Source organism: Dermacentor albipictus, chromosome 3 (assembly GCF_038994185.2).
Source record: "Dermacentor albipictus isolate Rhodes 1998 colony chromosome 3, USDA_Dalb.pri_finalv2, whole genome shotgun sequence".
In the NCBI taxonomy this organism is placed as follows: Eukaryota; Metazoa; Arthropoda; class Arachnida; order Ixodida; family Ixodidae; genus Dermacentor; species Dermacentor albipictus.
Window position 1 is genome coordinate 147,846,329 of NC_091823.1, and position 12,281 is coordinate 147,858,609.

The 12,281-nt window shown below is 46.4% G+C and overlaps 1 protein-coding gene across 4 annotated transcripts in view; it reads right to left on the minus strand.

The window, feature by feature from the left end:
- Positions 1–263: 263 nt before the first annotated feature.
- Positions 264–12,281, minus strand: part of LOC135896659 (uncharacterized) — a 37,458-nt gene continuing 25,440 nt past the window's right edge. For all 4 annotated transcript variants that reach the window (XM_065425143.2, XM_065425144.1, XM_065425142.1 and 1 more), the window contains one exon: positions 264–1,062. In XM_065425143.2, coding sequence (XP_065281215.1) covers positions 499–1,062 — 564 coding nt within the window. In that variant the 3' untranslated portion in view covers positions 264–498. The remainder of the gene's footprint in view (positions 1,063–12,281) is intronic.

Genomic DNA, 12,281 nt, shown 5'->3' on the forward strand with positions numbered 1-12,281 from the left:
TTCACTGCCTAATATAAAGTGCGTTGGAAACTGTCCTCACACGCCTTACGAGCAGAACAACATTTCTTGAATGACCTTCATCCATTACAAATCAACAGAGCTATCGGAATGCGACCACGAGCAGCGGCGATACACCGCGGCGATACACCGCTATCACAAATTGGCTATGGTGTGAAATGCTTGTTATTAGCAGAAGTAATTGTGTCGGTCTAAAGTATGCGAAACTGATGTGGCACACTTATTGGACAATAAGATATTTGCAGTTGCTTGGACACCAAGTGACACCAAAACCAACATTCTTATTTCTTTTCAATTGTGTATGGAAGGCAATAATAGCACTCAGTTAATAGCAATCAGTTAATAGCGTCTATACGAAGCTTCTGCGTCCTCGAAGAATCTGTGCCGTCTGCGAACGCTGTCGGTGCCGTCTGCCACCTATCGCTGGCTGCCGTGGACGCTGCACCGGCATCGCTGCCTGGGCAGGTTTTACTGGGTTGTCTATAACGGTCGCGTGCGTTCGGCTGGGCTCTTTGTCGCCGTCGCTTTGCCGCCGGCATTGCGACCGTCCGCAGTGGTAGGCTGCTTCTTCGAACGACCGGAGGCTGGAGGTCGACACTTTGCTTCGGAGTCGACCGTCACGGCTAGATCTCGTTCGGCTGCCACGCGTGGTTTCGTCGGTGTTTGGACGATCGACCGAGGAGTCACCGCTGCGGAACCGTCGGCCGTCTGCGGCTGAGGCGTCGCCGAGGAGCTCGCCATCGCGGAGGCCACGGCCGTCCCGCCGTCTTGCGGGGTAACGGAGGACGGCGAAGGGCCGCTGGGCGTTTGCACTGCCGTGAGTGGGGTTTCGGCGGCGGCGGTTGGCAGTGGTACGCCGTGCGGATGCAGCGGCGAGAGGCCGGCGGGTGTTCTGCCTTCGGCGGCTGTGGGCACAGAGGGTGTTGGCGCCCTGGACGCTCGTCCGCTGCACGCCATTTCCGCGAGGCCCTCTCCGTCGTAAGCCTTGCCGCTGGTCTTTTTGTAGATTCTGTAGAACTGGTACAGCAGGCCCGTGTAATGCACCTGCGGGCGAGCATGAAGGAGATGAATTATTCAATTGTCTTACAAAGCGCCACGGCTGACGGGAACGTATATTTATGAGTGTATTACTCGCATATTATAGAAGCTTCCTCCACTCCACTCAACGTAAGAACGCAAATGGTAGCGCTGCCGATAGACTACAGTAGCCAGTGCACTTCAGGGCAATTACGGGGAAGCGTAGCGTCTTCTTCCGTCGAAGAGCAACGCTGTACTACGCTCGAAGGAGTGCAGGAAGAGCACTGAGTCGAAGGTTGCTTGAAGTGGTTAGGCGTTACAAATCAATGTGCTAAGAACAATATAGCTTTATTTTTCACGCTCACATCTTGTCTGCGTACGTAAACATCTCGCGTCATGCAAGTGCGCATGCACAGAAAATGGTTAACACCGTTGAGTAACAAGTAGCCTCGCTAAATTTGTGCGCTTGCGTTGCACGCCCTGCGCATACATGTGACCGATCTTGCATGCAGTTCTCGTTAGAAACTTAGGCTCGGCAAAAATTCTTAGTCATTAGGAGGGCATCAATTTCGTCCTAAATGAACAGCGAGGAGAAACGCCAATTACAAACAACACTGCGAGGCGGATTGCTGCTTGAACATGCGTGACGTCACCAAAGAAGTAATAAAATGTAATAAAATTGCTCCGGTCAGGCATTTCTGCAAGTTCGTGAAGGACATGATTCGCGACACTGGCTGCGAGGGGTAGGAGGAAGATCTTGCTGGAGAAAAACAAAGGATGCATATTCAGGGAATGTATGTCAGAAGATTGTAGCGATAATACAATATTGTCAATTTACGTGTTATCAACATGTTCATGTGTTCTGCCTACAATAACGTAACATGTTGTCATGCGTCGTTTTAGTTTCTGCCAGAGCTCGTAGCCATGGTATTATCACTAGTGTTGCCATGTAAACAATTTTGTCGCTATATTTAGGCGCGCACGCCCAGCCACACTACCAAAAATTACATCGCGCACCTACTCCCGTTTGTGGTGCTGACGTTCTTCAGCCAACCGCAGTGCGATGGTAAGCCTCAGCACGGGACCCCGACCGTCTGTCCTTTGGAGAGTATTTGTTTTCCAAAACAGAAGCACTCGTATTCATCTGCTACTAGAGTACGCCTATGAAAACATAGGCATCTCCTGTTCATGCGAATGGATGCACAATGAAGACTAAGTGCAAATGGTATACATACAAAAGTTCAAAAAGTGGTCCCTGACATCGGTTGTATCAGACATAGGCACACTTGCCTACCGTCCTATTAGGGAAGTATAGGCATGATCGCTTCAGTGTGTCTAAGACGAATCAATCGCGCTGACCAGCGCAGTAGAAATGCTTCTTACCAAAGTACAATCAGTTCCTAGTTCGAAGGTATTATTATCATTGTTCTTAAACTATTCAGCAGAAGAAACATGTCATTTTGCTCGCGTTCCCACAGTCAAGCCAGTCCCTCCCGCTTGCACAATGCAAAGGCACCAATGCCCATTATCAGTTCAACAAAGGTGTCCCTGCGGCGACTCTGCCATTGAATGCGAACATGAAACATGCGCGACACCAGTCGGCACAAGGTGCGCGCCATATAGCATTCATGGAGGACATGATCCTAGGTTTCCGTCTGACCGTATTGCGGACACGAGGCGGAGGACGCCACACCCCACGCAGCAAGGCTCTAAGCCGTTGGCAGCGCTTGCCGTTCTCTTAACCACAGGAAGTCAAGGACATCGGCAGATAACAGAGGGCCTGCGCCTTCTTGTGCGGCATTTCCTACGCTGGTCATCACTCAAGGTGTTAAAGGCAATGCACTCATAGACTTCCACTGGGGGACATTTCATTCAACTCACAATCTGGCAAAAGATGCAACGATTCCACCAGGTATGTGTAAAACGCTGGCTACCGCTCTGCTGCCGTTCCCGTCTTAACTGTCAGTCCAAAGTAACCGCACAAAATCCCCATTAGGTACGTTGTGAGCTCTCTGCCGCGGTAGGTTATATCCGAGATAAGTTCCCACATGCTTATAAACGCCAACACACGACACATCACTTGAAGGTCTGGAATGCTAAAATAACCCATATTTGTCGGCACGCAGACAAAGGCTTTTGCGACACTTTCTGCGTGTCCATCCCAAAAGAACGAGCTACACGCAGTGGCTAACCTCTGCAGAACTGGACGTGGCATGCGTGTATTGCATGCGTGTATTGCATGCGTGGCAAGCCATGTATTGCATCAAAGACAGTCTTGTAAAAGATGAGCGGTAGGCCGTCAGGGCCAGCCGCAGCTGAGGCGTTCACCCCCTGAAGTACAAGGCGAAGCTCTTCAAGGCTCAACAGTGTACAAAGGCTCTCATGGTGCTTTTCGGGTATACGGGAAACGCCTGAGCAAAACTCGCGTACAGCTATGCTCCGGTGCTCTGTATTTGTGCCCTCTGCTGTGAGCAAGTTGCGAAATGCGTTTTAAAAATGGCCGTTATGTCCTCTGCTCGGTCAGACTGTGTTCCGCTGGGCAACTCAGCGAATGAAATTGATACCCGTTCTTCTAAAGAACCATTGAGGACGCTATGGAGAACCATAAGATCTGCTACCGGCCTACCATTTACGTACAACGTCGTGGAATTACGGGAGCTAAGTCTGAGCAGAAGATCATCGCGTGCCGACAGCCTATTTAGTTAATTGTGCACAGTGAACGTACGTGGTTCACCTCGCGGCACGATACGCGCTTTTCGGATGGTGTCGCCTATTTCTATCATTAAAGGTAACTTTCTTTCACGACTTGCTTTAATTGGCTAAGCACGGCACCTATCCTTCGAAGCGTCCCAATTAGCCACATGGTGCGGGTGAGCAGCTGCACACGTTTTCGGGTCAAACAAGCAAGGCGGCTACGCACGCTGAATCATGTACTAGTGTTGTGTCCATTTTTCATTGGTTCCTGAACGGGGACACTGGTGAAACAGCAGCCTTACTGGCACTGGAAAGTGATCAGAGATGCACAGTACATCTGGAGGGAACTTCAACGCTGCACAAATGATGACATGGGTGGATAGCACCTTGGGGAAATACTATCGATCTATTCGGCCTATGCTGAGCCTCGTTGCCGGGTAGCAATAAACGTATCTCCATGAGTGCCCACCCATGCGTCTCTAAGCTTGACATTCCAAATTAGCTGTTTCAGTGCGCGTGCTACGCTGTATGGCCTGCCCTGTCTACCCCCAGTTACATCTCTGTAAGAATCTTCGAAACAGTTGAAATCCCCAACCAAATAAATTGGGATAATTGTCAAACATAAAAGAATAAAGGCAATCAAGAGACTGGGTCATAAAGGAACGCTGAACTGGAGCATAAATTACAAGCGCTCTTACACGCCGGCCATGAATTTTGACGTCTGCAGCTAGCGTGCGTCTATCAAAGCCAAAATAATGGGCGCCCCAACAAAATCCTGACGTAAAATACAGAATTCTGACTCCACACATAAAGGAATCTGTTAATGATGAAAATGCCTCAACAACAAAACGTGAACAAAAGGTTTGAGCATCCTATAGGGCACTGGATTTACTTTCTTGTAGAAAAACAATATCTGCGCTGCATGCTCTACCAAAGTTCATAATCTGCCTCTATTTGTCCAGGTCTCTAAACCCTCGAACTTTCAGAGAAAGAAAGTGCGCCATCGCCATTGTGAGGACAGCACCCGCAGTTTTTCTAGAAACAAGGAAAAGATTGAGATGGAATCGGGAAGCCATTGGGGCTATGAGTAGTAGTGCTCTGACCGCGCCAGAGCACCAAGGAGTTTATGAGGCTTACTACTATCTGAAGAACCTTCAGAGTCCGTGGACGTTGGGTGAAAGCGCTTTACTTGACGATGAGTGTCCATAGCGCTGTGTCCGATGATCGCACCTATGAGTGGGCCTGTGCAGAGAGGGTTCTGTAAGTTCATCAGGAGGGAGTGGGTTGTGAAATCGCTCGCTCGGAAGCTCGTTGTACGGGCTTGTCTGGCTTTAAGATTAGGCACCTTGGTCGTCCCGTAGGTCATGTGCCGCGGCCTACCGAGGCCCATGGAGCATCAGAGTGATCAGAAGTATCACAAGTGATCAGTATCAGAAGCGATACTGCTGCTGCGGATGTCGACGAGTTGTGGTCCTCAGAGTTTTCGGAAGAGACAAAAGTTTCGTTGTGAGTGGGGAGAGTAAAGAAGTCCCCCTCGTGAAGAGGAACCATATTTCCTGTCTCCTCTTGTGAATCTGCGTCAGAGCCAGCATCTGATGTTACGGTTTCTGTGTCTGTCTCTCCCGCTGGTGCTTGGACTTCATATTGTTACGTAGGAAGACGCAGACGAAAAGCTATGTACAAACATATTTACAAGGAAAATACACTGCTCTTGGCCAAGAGGCAACAGCCCGCGCTAGCTTCTAATCGTCGTCGTCATCTTCACACCGCTGGCCTTTCGTGATCGCACATATTGTGCCGTAGCACTACCCCCGGCTGCAAAAGCGCCGTCCCCGAGCGACTAAAGATCGGACTCGGAAGCAGTGTAGTAGGCCTTGAGCCTACTGACGTGTACGACATCACTAGACGCCACAGGAGAGGACGAGGTTGAGCCCACAGGAGCAATTTCGTAAGTCACAGGCGTCACCTGGCGCAGCACGCGGTAGGGCCCTGTGTATCGCGAAAGAAGCTTCTCTGAAAGTCCGACGTGACGAGAGGGCGACCACAGGAGCACGAGCGCGCCAGGTGAAAACTGTACGTCACGATGGCGGGCGTTGTACTGACACTGCTGAGTGGTCTGTGAGGCCGTAAGTCGAGCACGGGCAAGCTGGCGTGCATGGTCGGCGAGGGCGATGGCGTCGCGCGCATACTCGCTTGTTGAGACCGCAGCAATATGAAACCAGTGCTGGTGTTCACCCTGCACACCAGCTTGTTCTGCTGCCGCAGATGACCTCGATCGTATACAATCGGCTGCTGTGTGGTTTCCTCAGCATTCGCGACGTGGCTCTCTGCAGCCCTCCACAGTGTGGCGAAATATGTTGTAACGCGCACATCGTAGGTGGCGCAATCCTTTCCTATATGGCCTGCGAGGCGACACCTTGTGTACACCTTCCGGACGCCTCGACGGCCACACATTACGGTGTAACCTTGAACAGACAGAAAGTTCGGGATAGGTTTCATCTCGCTTCGAGGCACTCGGATGCTAGCGCCGACTCCCGGGCCACCCTTAAAGACTGGTTCATGGGCGTGCTGCACATTACCTTAGGGCGAGAGAGCTGCCGCCAGGGCTGCGTCGCCGACCCACAGTGGTACTCGGAATACTGAAATGTCAACGATTTCGAACTAATATTTCATAGAGGCACCGACACGCCATTGAACAAAATGGCGTCCCGTTTCTTGAGCTTTGAAACTGCACTGGCATTTGCGGCAGCGACTCCAAACTTTACACTTCCCATATGCTGAGGGACTTTACACCGGATGGACCGGTCACTGCTTTTAGCGCATCAAATATATCATCGACGGTGCTGCCCTCTAGTGCACTGAGGACGAAACAGTGCACCTTGGATGGAGGTGCGAATGATGCAATCAAATGGCAGGGCAGAGCCCTGGTGCCCACGGTGAAACGACGTGGGTTTTGTGACTTCCTGGACCAGTCCGGTGGTGGTATTCAGGGGTCTGCCTTGGCGCTTGAAGAATATCGTAGCGGTTGGGCAGGGTAACGCTCCGATCACGGGAGTCCTGGCACTAGGTAAGCACGAACAATATCCCATCGGGAAGAGAGGCAATTTCAAAAGGCGGTACATGTGGCATCAATTGAGAAAAGTGCACTGCGTTATTTACTAAACGCTATACAAGTCACAAAAACATGCAAAACCAGTTTCACTGCTTTTTTAATATATCAAACTAGTTATTACATGTTTTAAATTTATTGTTAGCTTCTTCACAATCACGGCGTGAAAACCAAGAATAAAGCTTCGAACAGCGACGTGCGTCTGTTTCCGTTTCTTTAATGCAGGTCACCTGTGTCCCACACCCCTATATTTGAGTTGGCCAGGCCAGAAATTTGAAGTTGGCCCATCCTCAAATTTAGGTTGGCCCACGCCCAAAGTTCAAGCTGGCCCACGCCCAAATTTGTGAGACCAAGTCCAAGTTTCAAGTAGGCCCACCTCCAAACTTCGGTTGGCCCAGCATCAAATTTAAGTTGGCCTACTGTCAAATTTCAGTTCGGCCATGTCCAAATATTGGGTTCACTCACACCAAAATTTCAAGCTGGCCCACCTCAAATTTAGGTTTGCCTACCACTAAATTTCAATTTCGTCCAACCCCAAATATACCTTGGCCCACCCAAAGTCATTACCTTGAACCCTTTCCAAATTTAAGTTTGCCCATCGCCAAATTAAGTTGGCTCACTCCCTAATTTCAGTTGGCCTACGTTCAAATTTCAAGTTGGTTCAATTTCAAGGTGACCTGCCCTGAAATTTCGTTTCGCCTACATCTACTATGAGCTTCCCCATGCATTTGCTAATGAACCCTATATATATTATACGTATTCTCTCTTAACGCGATAGCATTAAGTGCCCAGCATCGCAAAAAATACGATGTCGGCATCAGACGTCGTTACGCGAAAAATCATTCCGAACCACAATCATGCAGGCCTTTCGGGTGGCGCAAAGGCCTTACTGAAGTAATTTAATTCCTCAGAGTGCGTGAGACAAATGGTAAAATACGACGTAAACGCAATCTACAGACGCAATAGCATCGGCTTGTAATTTGAATTTTCCAAAAAACGTAGTTATCTCACGCGATAACTCAGACACACACCACTTTTCAAGCGTTTATACCATTCGTAGAGCTGCGCAGTCCGCTCGGTTCTTTGCAACAAAGCCATCCAGATGGCGCCCGCCTCCGCGCATCCGCATGAAAGCTGCGGTCTCCGCGAAGCGTCTCAAGCAGTCAAGGATTTTTGATTGCTATTGCCTTCCACCCTTAAGAGGAAACTCTAGCTCGGGTGCTTCTATATAAATACATGTAAAAAGAGAATTCGTTTTTCTCGGCTAACACTGCACCAAACATGACGAGGTTTGTTGCATTTAAAAGAAAAACTCGAAATCTAGTGACTTTTTTGAATACTTCATTTATGTTGTACACCTTTTACAAAAAATTGCCAAAACTCGCAAATTTTCATAAAAGGAGAGTGTCAAATTTACAACTCCGTAACTCAGCAATGAAAAATGATATCACAATTCTGTAAATTGCATCTTATAGTACATCTAATGTGGACAAAATGATATGTGACGCATGAATCTAAAAAAAAATTAGTAATGTGTACATGCAACTTTTGCAAAACCCTTCTATCCAACGTAACAAATTCACGTAATATATAAATGGACATATCGAATTGGTCCGCATTGAATGATCTAACGAATGCCGTTTACAGAACTGCGATATCTGTTCTTGATGGAGTTGATGGAATTTGTAAACTTTGAGCTTCCATTTTTTTTTCAAACTTTCGAATTTTTGAAAATTCATTCAGTAGAGTTCAGTCGGAACTTCAGAATTTCGCTTTCGGTCCAGCGGTTATCTCAGAAAATTATTTTTGCGTTTTACATGTATTTAAATAGGCCGTGTCGGAGTTGGGCGCGAGCTAAAGCTTCCACTTAAAGGCGAAGCTTAAGCGTCCTCCAAATTTTGTATTTGTTTATTTATTCGTTTAAATTGTTCATTAACGCTTAAAGTAACCAATCATCTTGATTTACAATATTTAACAATTAAATATCCTAACCTTGCAAATTACTCATTTTTTGTGCTGACACAATGCATTACATATTTTGGCGTGACAGGGCTGGGGTAATCAGCAAGAATGCATTAAGAAATTGGAGGACGCTTAAACTTCGCCTTTAAGAGTAGAATGTGAGAGCATTCGAAGATCCTCGAGTGCTGCTAACGCTTACCGGCAACTTCAGCGTATCTAACCACTATGTTTACCGGGAAGCGCTGATGGCGAACACCATGCACAGAGGCGAGCTTGCTGGTGGAAATGCGGCCCCTTGCGTGGGCTAATCCCAGAGGTTCTACACCAGCCGAGCTAAAACTTTACATAATTTTGAGGTTTCTGTTATTGTTTCGCACTTTTATTATTTCAGTCTGAAAAGATTTAGCATAAAAGGCATGCACCGTCGGTGTTTCTTTTCATGACATTTGTTTGTGGGCTATCATCCTCAAAATTCCGAGGAAGAACGTTGTCGTGAATGTAAGACTTGGTATGAGCAAACCTTAGTGATACAATAGTGTTGCAATATGACCCCCGCATACGGCATTTCATATAGCAAGGTGGCATATACATCTACATAAATGTATACGGGAATTTTCGCTCACGGAAATGGCAACGCCGACACCAGATTATATGTCGACTCCTGTCCGGAGTTACAGAAGACGTCATGTCTCCTATGGCAGTGGATGTTTAAACCTCCTTGGAAGTGACCTCTTCAAGTTCGGTCCTTTTACGAGGTGATCATATTTCATTGTGGCCATTAATTGAAGTGGCTTGACGAGAAATAAACATACAACAATTTTTTTTATATTGCCTATGCGCGTGCCCCCCGCGATGTCACATGTTTCATGTTCAGAAACATGGAGTTTGTCAATAAATTGTGGACGCGCTCCATCGACGAGAGTAGATTTCAAGATTAATCACTAGACTCGCCATGGTCCTTCTTACTTGAGTGCTGCCTGTTTTTTTTTTTAAATGCAAGTTAACCCAATAGAAAGTAAGATTTGTAACGCACAGTTTGGGCTGTACTTAATTTTTCGCTGTCGGTAAGCGTGATGATAAGCACGGCTATCTGCGGTAATCCTTTTTTTTTCTTTAACTTGTCGTTCTTTCGTATATTCCCTTGAGGCGCCAATTCATACTGTCCAATAAACATTTATTTTGATGACGTCTCCCGCACCTCCGTAATCATGAAAAGCGCGTAGCTTCTGAACAAATTACGAATGCTTAATTTCTCACTGAGTTCTGTCAAGTGTACAGAACTTGAATTGCCTGCGACAACTCTCTGCGTGAACGTAAAACACGATATAATCAACCATTTCATGGACAGCATACGAGGTCGATCCAGATAGTTCCGGAAGTTTCAGTCGAAACGCGGTTCAGGACTAATTGCCACAGAGATCAGCTAGGGCGGTTATGGGAGCAGCGATTGAAGTGGGGCTATTTCAGGCGGGTAGAAGGATTGCGAAGAAAAGCTGCGTTTTGAATTAAAACGAGACGCAGTTCAATTCATTCAAGGCAAATAAAATTCCTAATCAATTTTATATACGCGCGACAAAAAAAGAAAAGACAACTCTACCTTACATTATCATCATCATCATCATCATCATCATCATCAGCCTGGTTAAGCCCACTGCAGGGCAAAGGCCTCTCCCATACTTCTCCAACTACCCCGGTCATGTACTAATTGTGGCCATATTGTCCCTGCAAACTTCTTAATCTCATCCACCCACCTAGCTTTCTGCCACCCTCTGCTACGCTTCCCTTCCGTTGGAATCCATTCCGTAACTCTTAATGACCATCGGTTATCTTCCCTCCTCATTACGTGTACTGCCCATGCCCATTTCTTTTTCTTGATTTCAGCTAAGCTGTCATTACCTCGCGTTTGTTCCCTACCCAATCTGCTCTTTTCTTATCCCTTAACGTTACACCTGTCATTCTTCTTTCCATAGCTCGTTCATTATCATTATCAATAAATAACTATGTCGGTAAACACCATGACACCGCTACCATTTCCAATTCAATGTAGCTCTTGAAGCGTACAGAAAGGCGCATTCGTAAAGTTCACTGGTTACAATACGCCCCCCTCACAAATTGCGTTCCGTTGTTTGTCGACGTTTGCGTGAACTTGGCACAGTGTGTAACGTCATCGTTTTTTAACCTTTGACGTCAAAAGTATTTACGATCACTATATAATTGTTTACTTTAGCCGTCTTCGCGTGACTCCGCTGGCCGACGGGCTTGACGTCCGACGATAGGACCAGCACTCTACACCAAAAGCTTTCGTTGGCCTCGAAAGAAAGCATGTTCTGCTCAGTGGTGCGATTTCGACACTCGTACGGCTGATCTTTTAATACATCACCATCCGCGCTCAAAGCTTGTTAAGTCAATCATGCCGAGTGGCGGGGAAATTGAATATGAAGGTCTAATGACAGTTAACCAAAGCATGTTTCGCGCCTTTGACAACAAAAATGACGTCACTTCTCCTTTGAATGGATATGGCGTCACACTATCCTTTCTTCTGCCGCAAATGTTATCTCCTCACAGAAATCGAAACGCATCTTCAACTTATTAAAAAACATTCACCAAGTAATTTCTTATTTATATTATGCACGAATTGCAATTAACGAATTGCAGCCAGTGTGTTTGCAAGGAGTATCCACTTGGAATGAATTTCCAGAATGGTACAAGTTTGGAGTTGTGCACCACGAAACTGTTCATAAAAATTCGCCGTTATTCCACTTACTTTTTAAACATAATGCTCTCTTATGCATTGCTGCAGAAAAGTATACTGGAACGCCGATGTATTTAGTCCCACACTTTCGGAAATATCTCGAAACTGGTGTCTTCCTGGAAATTCGGCAACAATTCGTAAATTGCGATATGTGCCGTAAAATGATTAATTAAGTTAATCAGTGAATTTTTGTGAATAAATAAGGATGTGTTTCGATTTCTCGGACTAGTGATATCCGTTTCTTGAAATGATACAGGTGATGACAAAGAATTGTGCGATCTGTGATCGGCGACTTAAAAAGAAATTGCAGAAAAGGCGCACAAAATGAAACGTCAAAAACGTTATTCAAAATTATAGTAAGTGCATTTTATAATGTAATAAAGAAAAAGCGCATTGATTTTTGAGAACGATAAGCCTACTTGTTCACGAGCTCTTATCAACAGCAGCTCGATAAATCTAAATTGTAGGTTGAGCCTAACCACGAGAGCTTTTGAATCGGCAACTTGTACGGAACATTCATTCTCACGTTGCAGGCTAGTTAATTTTCAGGAAGCTTGCCAATCTTTCGCCAATTAATCTTTTAATGGATTGTTCACGCTACTTTAAGAGTGCATACTTTACTCAGCAAGTCAGGAGCCACAATAACTTACGTTCAAGAAATTAATTTCGAATTTTTTTTCACACTAGCATTTTCAGAGATTGTGAGCGCACAATCACTGCAAATTTTCG